Source organism: Eulemur rufifrons, chromosome 7, assembly GCF_041146395.1.
Source record: "Eulemur rufifrons isolate Redbay chromosome 7, OSU_ERuf_1, whole genome shotgun sequence".
NCBI classification, from domain to species: Eukaryota; Metazoa; Chordata; class Mammalia; order Primates; family Lemuridae; genus Eulemur; species Eulemur rufifrons.
In genome coordinates this window covers 104485901-104505452 of record NC_090989.1, presented here as the reverse complement: position 1 = coordinate 104505452, position 19552 = coordinate 104485901, and the positions used below count along the sequence as shown (strand labels likewise).

Genomic DNA, 19552 nt, shown 5'->3' with positions numbered 1-19552 from the left:
CCTAGATGCACAGGCTATTAATATATTTCACAATAAAAACATTTTTTAAAAATGTGGGCCCTGACCCCACTATTGGCAAGGGTTTGCTGACCTTTTCACGATTGTATTGGCTACAAATGGCTAAGACTGGCTTTTTTATTCAGCTGGGAGACAGGAAGTCATCCCACTCAGGCTTCCAAGTCCAGCTGAGTCATGTGGTTGTCCATCTCTACTATAAGTAAGTTGATTCTCTGATCACTACCTAGCTCTCCACAACCATATTCTATGAGCTAAAAGCCTCAAGGGGAAAAGAGGTCAATAGTAAAATCTCACCACTTCCTAAAACACAAGTAACCTCATTAACTCTAATCCAAACTCCCATAGAGATGTGTAGATAATTTATAATGCTTTTTCATTTAAACAGCTTATGTCAAAAGCTATTATAATATTTCAATATCACCAAATTCTCCAAGATTATCTGCATGGATGGCCCAAAAAAACCTGTGTAATATGTAAAATATATCTTTGGCATCCTCTAACCCAGCACTAACCAACAGAACTTGTAGCAATGACAACAGTGTTCTATTTCTGCACTGTCCAATACAGTAGCCACTAATGCCTACAGAGCTTGTGAAACCTGTGAATGCAACGAGATACTGAAATTCCAATTTAATTCAAAATATAAATTGCCACATATGGCTCTAGTGTCACATATACTGGACAACACAGCTCTAACCCCTTGCACCCTTTTCCCCACACTGAACAATAACCAAGAGCTAGTCTGGTGCCTGTCTCAACATGGTCTTGTGCAGATATGGCTGACAACTAAGTGGTCACTTAAAACACTGGAATTGGTTTCTTAAAACACTGACTTCATAAAAAGGAACTAATGAAATCAGACAACCTTGTTCTAAGAAAGTAAGTTGTAATAGTAAAATGACAGATGGAAGAATACAGTATTTTGGAGAAAAGCCACCAGTTAGTATTCCTTCAAAAAACACAAGAGTTGCCTTTATAAGATGACCATACTTGGACCATTAAGTTAGTTGGACTTGAAAAAAGCTCTAAAATATCATGGTAATCAGGGAGAGTGGAATAAGCCAATCAAGTTCATTTCAAGAAAACATATGAAGATCAGTAATTTAAAAATTTAAAAATTTTAAATCAGGACTCCAATGAAATAAAACTGCAAAAAGGGCCCAGTCATATAAGAACATCACAAAGCTATCAATATATAACTTTCTAAAGCATATCTCATATCCTAAGCTGAGAGCCAAATGGTGAACCAAATTTGGCACTTCATATTCACTGGACTACTTTGCAGTAATGAGAATAAATTTTACAATTAACTGGTTTACAGGCTCTAACACTTTAAATTTGTCAGAATTAAAAAAAAAATAAAAAATAAAATTTACCAGTTCCATCAGGTGTCTTATGGAGAGCAACACTGCCTCACTTGATGGTGGATCCATTAACCTACTCAGAAAATAAGCAATTCCACCTAGCCTTAAAATCTGAAGGGGTGAGGGGAGAGACAAATATAATTAAACATATATCATACATTGATGTAATAACTTAGTTCTACTTGTGTTGAACACTCAAAGCATCAAACTTATACGCGATTTTCAAGTTATTTTACCAAAATGAATTAAAATTATAATTCTATAAAAGTATGTTTAAAGGCCTATATATTACTTTCTACCAGCAACTCTATTAAATTTCTATTAAGAAAAGTAGCTGGTGGCCAGGCACAGTGGCTCACGCCTGTAATCCTAGCACTCTGGGAGGCCGAGGCGGGTGGATTGTTTTAGCTCAGGAGTTCGAGACCAGCCTGAGCAAGAGCGAGACCCCGTCTCTACTGAAAAAATAGAAACAAATTATCTGGACAACTAAAAATATATATACAAAAAAAATTAGCCAGGCATGGTGGTGCACGCCTGTAGTCCCAGCTACTCGGGGGAGGCTGAGGCAGAAGGATTGCTTGAGCCCAGGAGTTTGAGGTTGCTGTGACCTAGGCTGACGCCACGGCACTCTAGCTCAGGCAACATAGCGAGACTCTGTCTCAAAAAAAAAAAAAAAAAAAGAAAGAAAAAGTAGCTGGCTAAAATCTCAACAAACAAGCTGCTTACCAATTATCTTCAACATAAGATATCAAAAGATATAAGATGCTGAAAAAATGGTAAGTAGTTAGGGATAACATTTTAAGATGTAATAACAGTAGTTAACATTTATTGAGCACTTACCATACCACGTACCAGGCACCATTCAAGAATTTTATGAGGTTAATTTAAGTAACCTGCCTGCCCAATGGAATAGAACTAGCTTTTCAGGGGAGGTGGGATTCACACACAGACAGCCTGGCTACTCCAGATCAGTAAATAATTAAAAACTGTTTAATACACATTTGAAGAAAGTTTAACACATTGACTGCCACACTAGAAAAAAAAAATTTTTCCTTGAGACCACGATATTTTATTATGAAAACAGAATAAATACTTGGAAAACAAAACAATCCTTTTACTGACTTCTGTTCATTTAATACATGTTTTTAGATTAATTTGTCAGTATTAACTGTAATAAGAACATCAACAAGATTTTCATGAAACAACTGCAGGGTTTTGCCCAGGTTTTGCTTCACGAAGCCCTGGACTCAAAACTAGTGTGCGCTAAATGTGAGTCACATGGCAGTTAATGTGTTAAATACATAATTTACTAATATACATGCAAAACAAATGCATGGTAATAATTCTTTCTCTCAGATTAATATAGTACTTTCTTCCATAAAAGATGCTGAAAATTAAAACATCACCCCCATTTAGTTTCTTAATTCTCCCACCTAATTTACCTTTATTTGTAAACAAAGCTCTTCCAAAGGAGTTCTTGAAATTTCCGGCAGTTGATAGTCATCTAGAAGACTTGCTCTAAGACCATTATAAAGATGATAGCAATGACCAGGTTGAACTCTTAAAAAAAAAAAAGTTGGAGGGGAGTTATCAATAACTGTTTAGAACTCCAGAGAAAATAATAGGCAGGGAAAGTAGCCAATATCTATTTCTTACAAGCCACATTATAACTAGTTTACATAATTATTATTTTATTTTTATGAATCATATATGCTGTCTCCCCATCTGTTTGGAAAAACCTTAAACCTTCTATCCCCATGTCCTAGTTTTAAGAAGAAATACAAGACTTCCTCCTTTTGCCAACAATTTGGTTCCCATATCTGACAGATTTCAGATTACTGTGCTCAGCAATAACAGTCTACTTAGGTTAAGACTAAGAGTTGTAACCTCAAATATGCCTTGTGATCGTATTATATAACAAATTCTGGTATTATGTTAACTGTCTACATTACTGAAAAACATTTTAAACACTGTACATTCTATTTAGTGAGCTCTCAGAGGCATATTAAAACTTTGTTTTGTATTTGCAACTAGTGACATGAATGATATTTTGGGGACAATGATAAGGATAGATGTGAAGAGGTAACTTAATATATTCAACATATTTTCAAGCAGAAGAAATATTTCTATAGGTTCTTGCTGCTATAGGAATAAAAATTCTAAAAATCTTAGCTATTTCTGCCATGAGTCTACAAAGACCCAGCATCTATTATATAACATGGCTAAACAAACATCTCTTTAGTAGAAACTGAGAGTAGTTCTATTAAGAACCATACAGTATAGCTCTTTCTGGCCTCCAAAATAACCATCAACCTAATTAGCCTTTGCTAAAGGAATTTACATCCATGAACCCTACAAAAGATGATTTTCCTTTTAAATTAAACACTATAATTCCACAGTTAAACTCCACCATAGTAGTGGGGATGAATGATTCATTAAAATGTAATACTCTATTCATATTATTTCTTTATTTTATGGATCAATTCTAAGTCCTAGTGTCTTTACTGCTCATACATAAAGGTATGCCAAAACCTGTTCACTATAGTGAATATATTTTGAATTAGTATTCAGTGATGATGGGCCTACACAGGAAAATCCCAGTCTTGCTGGATCCCCTATCAAGTTATTCCCTGGTAATCAATGAGGAGAATACACTTCTTTGACTAAACCATGATTTTGGTTCAAAAGCATCAACTGTATAATCTAATAAACGGCCCAGAAATCAAGTTATGCTGGGATAATCTGCAAAGACTACAGCAAGTAAGTCAGAACTTTACAGATATTGTACAAACTTAAAGGGCTGATAAAATGGTCTATTAAGTTTTCTTTCAATTCTCATTTTCTTACTTAAATAAGTCTATACCTGAAGATTAACGGGAATCTCTTGTTCTATGTGTAAGGGGCAAAAGAAAAACTCTCTTCTGCAACTCCAGACATGATTCTATCACTCATATAAGAGTGTAAAAATACTGTGAAGTGTGCATTAAAATATAGAAATAAGTGCAATTATTTGTAGAAGTTCAAGACAAATCATTTTTCTTACCATTAAAATGGACAGAGAAATTTTATTTCTTATGCTACTACATCATCAATGGGAAAAAATGACTTTGTGTTTTCATTAGTAACAGATGGTAAAAAATCAGTCCTGCTATAAAGTACAGTGATTAGGAGCCCAGGCTGAAGAGTCGGACTGCCTGGATTCAAATCCTGGCTCTGCTATTTACAAAGCTGTGTGACTGTGACTTTGGACAATTCATTTAATTTCCTTGTATCTTATTTCCTTACCCTTAAAATGGATAAAATAACCTACCTCGTAGCATTGTGGTGAGGATTAAGCAAGGTAACATATATAAAGTGCTTAGGACATGACCTGACACTCAGATAAAATTAACTGTTATTATTATTAGGTAATATCTGCTTTTAAAAAAGGCAATGGATACAAAATTACAAGTAACATAACTAGTAAGAATAAAAGTATTAATTTTAATCAACCAGACTTAAGAACTATAGGTAAAAAAAAAATTCATAAAATAGAAAACTTGGCTGATACTTTTTCAAATAAACTATGATTGAAAACAACTTTCCTTTTTAAAAATACCCTGCATGAAGTTCAAAATAATATCTCCTAATAAATATCTTTAAATGCCAGTAAAACATTTTGTTACATGAAATTTATTTGTGTTCTTAAGACTTTGGATAAAGTTCCCACTTACCTTCCAGCTCGACCTTTCCTCTGTTTGGCATTAGCTTTACTAACCCATTCAGCTGACATCGTACTGATGTTGTTCTGAGTATCAAAGTGTGTCTCTTTTATTTTTCCTCCATCTATCACATAAACTACATCATCTATGGTAATGCTATTTGGAAAACAGATATATAAAATGTTAAAAAAAAAAAACACATCAAAACAACTATTAACCTCTAACAGACCTACAAATAGGGATTTTCAGAGCATTTTTTCTCAAAACAAATTGATTTTAGCCATTCAGGATTTTCACTACTCTTCCCACATTTACCAACGTTACAGGAATCAAGCCTAATAGTAGGCAGCATCAGTAGCTATAGTGACAGCACAGTGCCAATTATGTGGGTCCCATGCTAAATTCTTACTTGCCCACACAACCAAATTTCACAGTTTGCCTAATGCCTACCTCTGTCGGTCCCCCAGTGTCATGGTTTAATATCACCTTCCATAAAACAATCTGTTTCAGTGACTGAACTGTATATTAGTACCTCCAAGGAAATATAAGAAATTTTAAAGGCTGGACACAACTAATTACCAAATTAATACTACCCCTAACCAGAAATAGGCAAAAATGGACCTCAGCTCCCATGATTCTTCAGGAAAGCCATGAAAAAATCCACCCAAAAGGCTACTTCTGAAGAAGGCTAAAACAGCGTTTAGGTTTAAAAAAAAAAAAAAAAAACCCACAAAACCATGCTTACTGCTATGACTAGTTTTAAAAAAAGCTTTATTTTTAAGAAATGACAAGGAATCTTGTGGGGAAAAAAGATGATAGTACATTAATATTTTGTGGTGATCAAAACTTATGCAATCATCAGTAATTGATCCTTAAAATTATTTTTACCTAGTCTCAGCAATGTTGGTAGCAATTACTATTTTCCGAACGCCAGGAGGGGTTTTCTTAAATACCTGTAAGAATAAATACATCAAAATCCCAAAAGTACACAAATCTCTGATACGTTATTTTTGCAATTAGAGCCATTTACTTCATATACTGTTCATTTTTAGCATTCTGTGTTAATTCACTGACATATATTTATAGATATATTCATAGTATACATCATTTTCAATACTACAAAATTCTCTTTTGGTAAACCAAACTAGATCTCCTACAGATGTCACTATCTTATCACAAACAAAATTTCAAATGAAATATGAGTATTTCAATTTATAGCATGTCTTTTAATAAAAGCTGGAGGGTATAAGGTGGAGGGAAAGAAGGTTACTTTAAGGATAAGAATCAGGCCAAATCTACATGCATAAGGACACTGATCAATAAGGCAGTTGCCCAAGCCAACAGAATGGATGCCAGCTGACTATACCTCTATATACTAGACTGAGATCAGAGTAATAAAAAAGGAAAGAAAGAAATGCTGAATCCTATCAACAATACTGCCCCACAGCCCCACCCCAACAATGCCACTGAAGTAGAAAGAAGACAGGCAGTCAAGTACTACTGGCTAAAATGCAAAAATAATGCATCAACTTATCTCTTCATTTATAAAAATGGTAATCAACAGAGAAAATGTTTCCCAGGCTAGTCACATATTCTCTAGCAGAGGAATACGTAATTTACTAGGTTATGGTGTCAAAGGTGGAAGTACCTCTACATTGGATACTCCCTGGAATCAAGAGTTTCTTTCTTCCCCCAGGTATGTACCCTCTCTGTCTAATTCAGCTGGCTGAGTCTTACTCAGGTGCCAGCAAAAAGGACACTGAAAGGATCCCAATACAAATATCTTGTTATTTTCTTAAAAAAAGAGGAGTAGAGAAACTAGAAAGGAAGAGAGCCAGATTTTCTCACCAATTTCATTCTACCAGGGCCTGCAAACACTGTGGTTCATAAAATTATCTTGCCTTTGAGATTGCAGTGTTCATTCTAATTAGGAAAGTCCCTGTTTCTGACAGAACCAAAACATTCATATAATGCATTATTAATTAAACAGGACATCTCATACCAGCAAAAATACTAATTTTGTTAAATCAAAATCTCAAACATCAAGCTGTAGTATGTTACAGGTAATTAATTTCTCGGTTGAGTTATTTTTAGTGGTACTCACATACCTTTTTCTTTTATTCAGGAAACCAAAGCAAGTTATTGGTGAAACCAATTTTTAAACTTTTCCCTAATGTTGACAAAACTAATTTGATTTGTGGATTACCCTCTGTTATTCAAGTTTTTGTGCAATCATCCCCTGAAGACTCATTTGCAAAGGTTCTCAAGGAAGTATTTTTTTTATATAGATTACTATTTGAAAATGCTCTTTAAAAAAAAATAAAAGAAAATAAACAATAAGCAGTCCTTAAAGCTTGCCTCTATCTCAAAGACAGAAAAGGATACATTTAACAACATACCTGTGTCTGATTAACTGTAGGCATCAGAGAATGTAAAGGTATAATTAGAAACTTATCTGAAAAGTAAAAAGAAAATTAAACTTTAAGATAAAGAGTTGCTGAAAAACTTCATCAAACATATATGGGACAATGAATTCAAATACTGAGCGACATAATTTTAAATTTATATTTCTAAATATAATCAGACCAACATTTTTTATATTCTTGTTTTCTGAGTGCTCGAACAAGTTCAAATTGACATTTTATTCTGTTAATTTATTTCATATTGATAAGCATTTTACCCAAATTCTTAATAATGTTCAAAAGTTGGCAGTAATCTTTTCAAATTACACCAGTAAAAGATCATTAACTCTATTCCCACTGCTAAACTGAAGTGCCAAGAATTTTGCTTAATATGAATGTAAGTTTGTAGATGTTGGGTGATCCTATTTCAATCATACAGAGACTAGTAATATTTGAATTTTTAGAGCAAGTTACTTACTAAATATCCACATCCTACTTACAAAATAGTAAAAGTCTGGGTTAAAAATATTTAACAACACATTCCAAAGTGACCCACATTTTTAAACACAATTTTGTTAAAAATATAGGAAATTGTATTCCTACTTTTTAAATTTCAAAATGAAATAACTCACCCATTCATGATTATTAGCCAACAGAGAAAGTTTGGTATAATACAGAGATAGGAAAGAGGGAGGATGTTAAGAAATCAAGGGCTAATTTCATGTTTAACTATGGTTAACAAAAATGCAACTTGACTTAAATCTCTAATAACAGTGTCCAAATGGCTCAAGACAGCTATCTTTCCCCAGAAAAGAACTATTATCCAAAGGGGATATGAGGCTCCCCATAGACTCTTTATGACTCTCTGAAAAGATTTTATGAATTTTAAATACTTGAATTGAATTGAATCAAGCATATAGATATAATTTCCAGGTTACAGGAAATACAGGTAAAAGATAATTAAATGAAAGGACATCACAGAGACAGACAAATCTAGAAGTTGGATTTATTACCTAAAGCTAGATTACAAGATTTATCTGGCTTACATTTTCTGTAGTTTGAACAAGCTAGCTGTAAAAGACACTTTTGGAAAAAATCAAAAAATCTAATTATAGTCTGGATTATTAAATGATATTAAGAATTAGGTATGACAATGGAATTATGGTTATATAGAAAATTGTCTTTATTTTTAGAGATGCATGCTTATATATTTTGAGATAAAATGTGACAGCTACAATTTACTTTAAAAAGGAAATAACTAGACTGAAAAAATAACTCTTTCCCTGAACTCATGGGTATATCGTATTCACTATGATTCTCTAGTTTTCTGTATGTTTAAAATGTTTTGTTACAAAAAGTTTATAAAGTTAAGCAGCCAGGGATAATGAAAGTAAAAACAATTCTGTTGAGGAGAATATAATTTGGAAAAAAATAACCTATATCGCTGATACTGCATAACCAATGAAGTTCATAGGAACAAAGTCTACACTCTTATGAGAAGAAATATATAAGGTGATAAGCATTCAGTAAACTAAGTTTCAAGGTTTACTTCTCATCAGCATGGAGTTAGGCCAATTTTCTCCCCTGCTACAGTAGCTAGGTCCATAACTGATTATTAAGGCTAAATGTTTTTCAATATAATTTACTAGAGAAAAAAAATTCTTGTTAAGTTTTGGAAAAATTTCCTTCAAAAGGAATTGAGCTGGTGGTAAATGTATAAAATGATACCTCCTTCCTTGGAATAATTAATTCAAATTAGAGTTATGAAGTCAATTATAACACTCTATAATACCACACCCTTTTCCCACTGCCTATCCCATACATTAAATATAAAGATAATGTTATACTTTGGCATATATCTTAATTTAATATTAGTCATTACACACTCTTACTTTTTTAAACTGTAAGTACATCATAGAGTAATGGTATGATGGGACAAGAGAGGTCAAAGTTAGAAGATCCAGCTAAAGAAATTCTAGTTGTCTAAAAAAAATTCAGCTGTATAATCATCACTGTATTTTTTCTATAAAGTTATCGAAAACAAGGAAAAGAGAAAGCAGCATTTCTTTATAAAGAAGTCATGTTAATTAGATCGAAATATTTTAGCAGCTAGATAGGAAATAATTTTAACTATAGAGAATGCCTTAAGGGCATTACAATAGGGTTTAATAAAATAAAAATACACCTTTACTATTTTAGCCAACACAATTAAATCGAAACATTTTCTAGTGCCTAGTAAAGATTAAATATGTCAAAAGCATTTCAACAGAGTGAGGTTAGAAACTATTTGCAGAACTATAAAATACTAAACAGAATTTGCTTTGTATTTTATCTATTTGAAGTTAATAATGATTCCTGAAAATTCTTTGACTAAATTTAATAGGAGAAAAATGTCCTCATGCATTTCTCTAAGACATGAAGAGTTTATGTCTTTCAAAACATGCTGTTGAATCAAAATCACCCGAAGAATTTATAAAAACTTCAGATGTTTGGGTTACATTCTTAGGTTTGGAGTGTAGGTATCTGAATTTTAAAGAAGCTCTGTGAATGACGCTACTGCACAGTCAGAGCTCAGGAACACTAGGCTAAGGGATAAATTCATTCTTTTCAGCAGCAGTGAGTGAAAGAAACCTCCCAAATGTCAACATATTTATTTTAAGGCCCAATTTTATTAAGCAGATTAAGTGAAAGAGGTAAAATATTTTCTTCATAATACTAAATAAATAAAGAGCTTCACTATAAACCCACCACCTTTGTCTGTGACCCAGAACTTTAGATAAGATCAGACTTTTAAAAAAACCCAACCTTGGCTTAGATCACCGAATTCTTAACACTAAGGTAGCCCCAGCAGCAAGACTTTTCAAATGAAACAGGGAAAAAAAATGTGCTATTTAATGATTCAAATACCACTTGTGGAACTGTAATACATTTATATAATACCTGATTTAAACATCACTTGTGACATCAAAAGATCATGTAAAGTGCTGATATTGTCCCAGCCTGGTAAAAAGACCAGTATTGCACCATCCTATGTGAAGAAGAAATGACCATTACAAAGGATTACATCAATAAAACATAATAACAGTAAAATTGTTTAAACACTTAAGTGTTCATTAAAATTATACTAGCTCAGGATAATTTTAGTTAACAATTAAAAGAACAAAATCTTACTTTCTAAAAATAAGATTTATAACCTGTAAATTCATTTGTTTAGTCTTTTCCTCAAACAGGTCAAATGCCTCAATATTTTACTATTTTGAGATTCTTATTTCTAGTGTCACAAGCAATTTCTTCCATGGTATATTTTTAAAAGCATTTAGGAAAATTATTTTTTTCATGGCTTTGATACATTAATAAAATTAAAATCATGTTACTTGAAAAAAAAATAAAACTAACCTCTTCTTCCAAAACAATGTATCGGATAAGAGCAGCAATCAAATTCAGATCAACTTTATCATCATCCATCATTTCTACAACATCTACAGTACTTGCAGAATACCTATCAAAGTTAAACAGAAGTCATAAAATACTTGATAAAGTTTCCTGTGGCTTAACTTGCTATAAAAGCTTAAAATTAACTCAATCTGCAAATGGAGGAAAATAATCTACAGATAGGAGAGAATTACTGGGATAACACTGTTTAAAAGTCAAATCAGCATAGTATTTAGCTGGAGTATGAGATTCACAAAACATTACTTTAAGTGTGTACAAATTCAGAAGACAACCCCACCCCCCAACTGCCCTTTGTTTTATTTACCCACTGTGTTCTCACCTTCCAACAAAATAAACTTACTTCCTTCGTAGTTCCCTTATGTAATCTGGCCAGCGTTCTTTATAGATTGTTTCTTTTTCTTCTTTTTCTTGCCGATTTACATGTCCTTGCATGAAACCCCTCTTAAACTGGGATCTCTGTTCTTTTTGCTCTGGAACATATCTAAAATAAAAATGTCCTTAAATACCTTCATTTTTTAGAAACTTTGATTTTAGCTAATATCTGGGACTTTTTACATTTAGGATTTTCAAAAGGATTTAAAGAACATTTTCACTATACTTGCAAGTGTATGCCAGTTAAAATATCAGTTTATTTCTAAATGTTCATAATACATAAAACCTGACATTTCAGATAAAAATTATTTTTCTGCACTGAAGTATATAAACCCATAGACCATATTTAGTAGTCAAAATAAATTTTAGAGTAACTTTTACCTTCAATTTTAAGTTTGCTCTGAAACAAAACTTAACATTAACATAAGTCCAAAGTAACAGTTAATGACTGCCTAGTTGAAAGACTCAGAGTTTTAAAAAGTTTTCCAAATCTGACTGCATAAAAGAATCCCCTGCGGAGCTTCAAAAACAGATTCCTAAATCCTAACCCTTGTGATTTAGATTCAGTAGGTCTGCCTGGGGTGTGCTAATCTAAGAATTTTAATTAGTGCCCCCAGGAGATTCAAATAGTGTATCCACAGACCTACAGACCCATGCTAGAGAACTATTTAATTCTGCTCAGTCACACAGTTATAGCTAATGGCAGATCAGGAATCAACATTCAAGTGTCCTTTGCGTTAGCCCAGTGCTATACAATGATTCCACCACTCCACAGTGATTGCTAAAAACACAGAGGCCACACCTGTCCAAGAATTCTATCTACCACCGTGGGTTCTGAGAGGCATGGAGTAGTGGAAAAAGACAAAGAAAAATGAACCTACACTTCAACCCCAAAGCCTCTGAGTGCACTTATAGGATACTATAGAGATGGAATTGGGGCAGGGGGCGGTAGAGCATGGGCTTCAGAGTCAGACAGTATTATTGTCCTTTATTAAAAGGATTTGTTCTGTAAAATTTGGATTCAATCAAATGGCCACACTCAAGGATCCAGAAGGCCACAGGTTCTCCACCCTACTATCTGGCTTTTAGTTTTCTTACTTGAGAGATTAATATCCTTATAACAGTATTGGCGTGAGAATTTTTAAAAAATGTGATAAAGTAAAGCATAATGCTGATATATAGTAGACAGCTAAAAAGTGTTAATCCCCTTCCCTATTCAGTACCTGGGACCCAGGATTCCCCTAAGTCTTCAATACATATAGAGGCACCAACTTGAAGTAGGGCAACCTGAGGCAGAGACTGGTCCTAGTCAGCAGTATGGACCCACAGTTGGTTCCCTTTCCAAAAATTCTAAAAACAGAGATAACCTTCAACTCTATCCTCATCCCCAATCACAGTACTGAATCAGAACCTTCCATGTCAGCTTGCCCTACTCTTGGTCTGACAATCGTGTTTCCTCCGTCCTACTTCCCTGCTGTGCAGCTCTTCTTCTGGGAAGCAGACAGCTGGAGGCGTCTGATGAAAATCTCTAATCAATGACCACCCTCCTCCTATTGTCCTCTTAGAGCTGGATAGGGGATGGCAAATGCACAGACATCATCCTTTTGATTCAATAGACCCCTTAGCTACGCCTTCTAGGGAGCTTAAGAAAGCAATTTATCATCATGTAACTTTAGCTTACTGATCCCCAAAACTTTGTTTTCTTTAATTGTCAAGCTGTTGCCTATTATTTTCTTAGAAAGCAATTGCTAAATGTGCCATGATATGAAGTGGGAGACATGGTAGAAAACAGAATTGAGAAGAGAATACGTAAAAAATTTATAGCCACTGATGATAAAACCAGGGCATGGAAAACCATCACATGCTGTCTCTCTCACTTTTAGTAAGTGCTACCCTCTCTAACATACAATTTCCCTTCCTACTGATCATCACTGCTTTCCTGACTTGTCCAGTCTTATAAGTCTCCCTGTCTAGACATAAATACTGAGGGCATATACCAAGTCTTTCCTTGCTTTATGCTCAGACCCTACTACAGTACAAGACATACAGCAAAGCTTAATAAGTACTTGTTATTTGTTCACATTTAGTTTTTTAAGGGAAACAAGGAAAAGAAAAAAGGAGAATAATATTAAAAAAAATACTTATTATATAAATGTCCATTCAAAATTCAGTACACTTTTCCCCATGTAAAATAAGCTGTAGGATCTTTGCTCTCACCTTCCCACTTTCACTTCCTGGTTTTCTTGTTTAACAAGTGAGCTACATAGTCTTGAAAAATCTCATCACAAGAGTTTCTACAACTATCCCTTTATTTCTTCAGATGTTTACTGTAGGCCAGGCACTGTGCTATGAACAAGACAAAATTCTGGACCTTGAAAAGTTTGAAATTTAATGCAAGAGGCAAATATAAAGTGTATAAAGAGATATACCACATGGTAAATAAGGTAAGTGTTATAACAGATAAGATAAAAGTGCTACAGGAGTCTAGATGAGAAAGCAACTGAGTCTGTGAGAGGTATCAGAGAAGGCTTAACAGGTAACTAGGCTAGGACTTTTCTTACAATAACCAATAGTTTACAGATCAAAGGGTGAAGAAGATGACAAACAAAGGTTTAAAAAGAGGAGATAACATGTAACAGCACAAACTCATGCCTGGCACATGAGAGAATAGTACATTTAGCATGGGCAAGTTATGAAATACATGATTGGGAAATGAAGCTAGAAAAAGAGGATGGGGTCTATGGCCATACCACCCTGAACACACCGGATGTCATCTGAGCTCGGAAGCTACATAGGTTTGGGCCTGGCTAGCACTTGGATGAGAAAAAGAGCATGGGGCCAGACTGTAAAGGGCCTTGGGATGATTAGCTAAGGAACTGAACCTGATCCTATGGGGCTGTGTTTTCCCAGACCTGTTCCCATCAAGCAATATAACTATAATTCTGTATAGCCCCCTAGAGAAGGCTCCTAGCAGTTAAAGACCTGTGGCCAGGGTGTTAAGGGGATCAATAACTCGGGCATACCAGCTGAAGTACTCTGCTATAGCCCATGACCAACCAAAAAAGACTCTTAAATGGTTTTTTAAAGAGATATCACATATGCAAGAGGCTTGACCACGGGGAGAAAGCTCACATGATAAGATTTGTTTTTAGGAAAATACATGGTAGCAGTTGCAAGAGTGAAGACCACAGTACCAAAAGAGAACCTATTAGAGCAGGAAAAATAATAAGAAACTTAAGTAAAGAAATAACAATGAGAAGGCATGTTTAAGAAGAACGGTTGTGTGTGCTGGAGGAAAAGTACAAAATGACTTAGAGGAACTTGGTTACTCAGCATGTAAAGCAATTAGCATATCCTGGTACATAACTGCTTGAAATATTAGCTCTTTTGATTTATGAATGAGAGAACTGGGCAGAGAATAATATCATTAACCATTCTAAGGTGTACTAGGCAAGACATGTTGTTTTATTTTATTGGTAGGAGAATGAACGGTGGAGATCAAATGCAAGGTAATGATTTTGGCTTCAAAAATGTAGGTTTAAGGGTTCTGTGGTACTGGAATGCTGCTGAATAGAAAACAAGTTTAGAATTTAGGAAGAACATTAGTCCTGAAGCTACAATGTTAAGAGCTGTGAAAATATAGAACTATGGTCATGGAAATAGATAGGATGGCACAGTGAAAACGTAAAAGACTGTGAACGCTGGGGTGAAATCATATTCAAAGGGTGGGCAATGGAAGCCAGCAAAGCAGAATGGAAAACAGGTAGGAGAACCAGAAAAGACATTCAAATATTAAAGACAGAGGTTGCCTAACTTTGCTGCCAAGGATCTTCAAAAAATACTGATGCTTGACTACCGCCCCAGACATTATAATGTAATTAAGGTGGAAAGAATCGAGCATGTGGATTTTAAAAAGGTCCAGGTGATTTTAATGTGCAGCCAAGTTTATGAATCCCTAATTCATAGAAAAATGTTTTAGAAAGAAGTAGTCAATGGTGAGTTTCTGAAACTAAAGTTTGAAGTAAGAAACGTGACATATTAGTACTTTTTTAATTTCTTTTGTTTTCTAATGTTTACTTACCTTATTTTTTCAATTATATCTTCCAAAAGATATTCTACAACCGGAAAAGTAAAACCAGGTATGTGTATCATTGGACAGTTACCTATTACAGAAGATAAAACATAAGCATAAATTTGTACTCAAATGTTCAAGAAAACAATCAATATGCTGTAAATAGGACAGTACACTGTTACTATTCTTATCTTCAGAAAATGGTTCTGTAGTTTTTACAGTTCTACCCTATTTTTTCCATATCTAGTTTAAAAAAAGCAGCAGTCTAGTCTTCACTCAATACCATTTTATTGCTACTAAACTATACAGACATCTTATAGTTCTACAAAATAACACAGAATATCAAAGAGTAGAGTATTTTAAGTTGAAATCACTTGAAATCTGTTAGGAGTCTATTTTTTTTTCATCATTAACCAAGATGGTGCCACATCAGAATCCAAGTTTTATTAAAATCTAGATAAGCAGCACTATTCCTGTGGCACCCAGAATTAGGGGAGAAAAGTGGTCAAAATAAGACCTAACCAATATTAAATCATTATTTACTATTTCAGAATCACTAATAAAAAATTATGTCAGTACTGTTATTTCAATGCTACTTATATTTTCATAACAAACAAAACAAGCAGCACACACTGTTAACAAAGAACAACATCTCATCAGAGGCCAAAATATCTGAGCCGGTAGCACTGATCTGCCTCTGACTTGCATAAATTTGAGCAAGGTGTTCAATGTTAGTTCTGGGTGTCTCATTTAAAAATAAAAAAAAATAATAATATCTGCCCCAACTAATCTTACAAGACTTTCAAAATTAACTGGGATGTATTTTTAAAAACTCTTAAGAAGCCAAAAACAAGAACATTTATTAAACATAGCTATGTTACATTTCAATTCTCTCTGTATCCCCCCCGCCACATACTTGTAAGCATGAAAGACAGTGAGGCATAATTTTAAAAGAATGAACTTCGTAGCTAGTCAAATGCAGTTTAGATCCTCTCATCCTTCTGTTAATCACGCAACCTTGGGAAAGCTACTTAAGTGCTCTGAAGCTGCTTTCCCATCTGTACAAATGGGAATAATAATAGTCCTTACCTCACAATCCTTATTATGAGGATTAATAAAGACAAAAGTGCCAAATACGCTACCTGGCATGTGGAAGGTATCTTCCATAAGTGGTTACTAGTAGTATTATTAGCAAACTGCCACTCTAGCCTGAAAAAGTACACAAAAGCTACAGAAGAATCACAAAAAAAGTTTATAAAATTATTTGAATCTGTGGTTTGATTTCAATGATATAATCTTAATTGTAGCACCAAGAATCTACATGTCCTCATTATGAGTTAAAAAGAGGCCCAGTTCTCCAATCCATGAAATCAGAGGGTAAGACAATACTAAAATAAAATGAATTGCTAAACATTTATTTTGACTACTATGTACCTAGTACGGTATTATTATTATTTTTTTTTTTTCGAGACAGAGTCTCACTCTGTTGCCCGGGCTAGAGTGCCGTGGCATCAGCCTAGCTCACAGCAACCTCAAACTCCTGGCTCAAGCAATCCTTCTGCCTCAGCCTCCCAAGTAGCTGGGACTACAGGCATTCGCCAGCATGCCCGGCTAATTTTTTCTATATATATTTTTAGTAGAGACGGAGTCTCGCTCTTGCTCAGGCTGGTCTCAAACTCCTGAGCTCAAACAATCTACCCGCCTCGGCCTCCCAGAGTGCTAGGATTACAGGCGTGAGCTACCACGTCCGGCCTGTATTAGTTTTTTTAAAAATTAAATTTAGTGGTTTTGTGATACCTTTACTCGTATAATAATCATAAATTTTACTCACCAAAATATTCTGAAAATTTCTCAGCATTCAATGTTGCACTCATCAATATTACTTTCAGGTTAGAACGAAAGTTGAGAAGATCTTTAATAACAGTCATTAAAACATCTGACTGTAGATTTCTTTCATGAATTTCATCAAGCACGATATGACTAACACTGGACAAACACCTAAAGCAGAAGTGTGAAGTATGTAATTCAGTACAAAATTTAGAAACAATAGGTTTTCTTCAACAACTAGTTAAAACCAATTTAATAATTACAAGTTTTGATAATATTTATTTCCTCAATTGAAACATACTCACGGGTCTGACTGGAGCCACTGAAGGATAATTCCTGTTGTACAGTATAAGATAGAACCCTGTTTCCTTGGCAACCGACTGTCAATGAAAGATAGGAATCAATAATTATTGGTTTTCTTTTCTAATAATTTACTATGTACCACAAAAGTTGCAAAAAAAATCTCCAATTTTAGCAGTGCTTTCAGTTTTAATGAAAATCTTCATACTTAAGTTTTTAATTATAAGAACAACTACCACAATAGAGAAATGGGAAATACTATATTCAAGTTAACTATATATTATCTTTGTTGTCATAATATGATGTTAATGATTTCTTTCTAAAGGTATAACTATTAAAATTTGGAGAACGACTGAATTACTTATGAGGCCTAAATTTCTGGCTCAGTGATCAGAAAGTCTGCTCGTTTAAAACAGTAAATGGAATCCTGAGCTCTGGAAAAGGACTAAAGAAGTACTGTATAGTGGAGTTGGATAGGGGATTAAAGATACCAAAATCAATAAAGTCAGTCAGGGGTGGGTAGGTAGCACCAAAAGGGATAGGAGAACATCTTTTCAGGGGGACTGATGGTCTACTGATGTAGGTCCAGGAAAAAAGTTATTTTTCTAATCATTACGAAATGTAAAAGCACAATTAAAACAGATAATCCAAAACTGATTTGAGGTTAAAAGATGAGTTGGTGGTGGCAAGCCATCTATGCTGCAATTGCTTTAAATGTTACTTCTAATAGTAATAACCCAGCTTTTCAATCTCCAGCTTTAAAGTTTTACCACAATCAATCTGTACACAAGAAATGAACACTTCTTACCTCTGGAGACGAATTTGGTATCCAGTACTATTACCATTGCCACAAGATTCTGCCCTTTCTGCAGCCACTCTCTCTGCAACCTTTAATTCAAATAAAATAGTTACAAAAAAAATACAATTTCCTTTAGAACAAACACCCTGAGCATCTATGAAATTCTGGGATTGCTGAAAAATTGTTCTTCAGATTTTAGATGAGTTAAAAAAGTAAAGATATTTATTAAAATCTGAGGAATGTAAAATCGTGTGTGCCTCCCTTAAGAGCTGTAGACTACTTGCTTATGACATTTCATTCCCTCTTACAAAGTCCTTCAAAGTCAAATTCTATCTCATCACGATTTTCAAACTGCCTTTCTATAGCATCCTTTCCTTAATTTTTGCCATTCTTTTTGTCTTTTCTAAAAGAGTTGGAAACCATGGTCTAACTTGTACAACTTGCGTGTAATTTAAAGGCAAGTACATGTTGATACTTTTTTTTGTTTTTTTGTTTGTGGTAGAAACTGGTGTTGCTGAAGTTCTAGTTCTTGGTTATGCTTTCAAAGTTATGGCTATCAAAGACAAGTTCTGGATAGATGAAATGTTTTAATCTAATACTGATTTGCGTAACTAAAAGTGACCAACAGTTATCTTGTGACAGAACAGGGGTAATATGAGGTCAGAAATAGAAAATCACATAGTTAATTTTTAAGATGTAAAACTTTCCAATCAGTATATCCAGTATACACTGACTTAGACCACATTAACCTGCCCATTTCAACAGATCCTGGAACAAATAATAAAAAAAAAACCTAGTTGGTATTTTTTCCTGTCAGTATCTATGGTAACTACCATGTATTAGAGAAAAATGACACTTAAGTCTAACTACATAATTTTGTTATGACAAAAGTGGTTTACTCTTAAACATTCTGTGATCTTACACAATTTCCAGGAATATGGTCCCCCATAAAAGGGTGAAGACTGTTGCTCTTTTTCCAGTATTTTTTTAGAAACTATAGCTAAAAATATATACCATATTTACTGCCAAATATTGCCATAATTGGTAATGTAGTTCCTAACCACAGATTCTATATTAAATGTTGTAGATATGATAAACAGCATTATCATAAAATCAAAGACAACCGTAAAACTCCATAATTTAAATTTACACACAGAATTATAATATATAACATAGAAATAAATTTACTATACACACTGAATGTTATATAAGAAGCCTCAAACACCTTTAAAGAATATATAACT

The 19552-nt window shown here is 34.0% G+C and overlaps 1 protein-coding gene across 2 annotated transcripts in view; it reads right to left on the bottom strand.

Moving 5' to 3' along the window:
• DHX36 (DEAH-box helicase 36) overlaps positions 1-19552 on the bottom strand; it is a 50521-nt gene that overhangs the window by 12745 nt on the left and 18224 nt on the right. Inside the window, exons 6-17 of one of the 2 annotated variants that reach the window (XM_069473066.1) lie at positions 18318-18397; positions 17515-17589; positions 17214-17380; positions 15392-15473; positions 11279-11419; positions 10882-10984; positions 10426-10513; positions 7483-7538; positions 5972-6036; positions 5096-5239; positions 2825-2942; positions 1395-1493 (exon numbers count right to left, since the gene is read on the bottom strand). In XM_069473066.1, coding sequence (XP_069329167.1) covers positions 1395-1493; positions 2825-2942; positions 5096-5239; positions 5972-6036; positions 7483-7538; positions 10426-10513; positions 10882-10984; positions 11279-11419; positions 15392-15473; positions 17214-17380; positions 17515-17589; positions 18318-18397 — 1218 coding nt within the window. The remainder of the gene's footprint in view (positions 1-1394; positions 1494-2824; positions 2943-5095; positions 5240-5971; positions 6037-7482; positions 7539-10425; positions 10514-10881; positions 10985-11278; positions 11420-15391; positions 15474-17213; positions 17381-17514; positions 17590-18317; positions 18398-19552) is intronic. The other variant, XM_069473067.1, reaches the window with a different exon arrangement.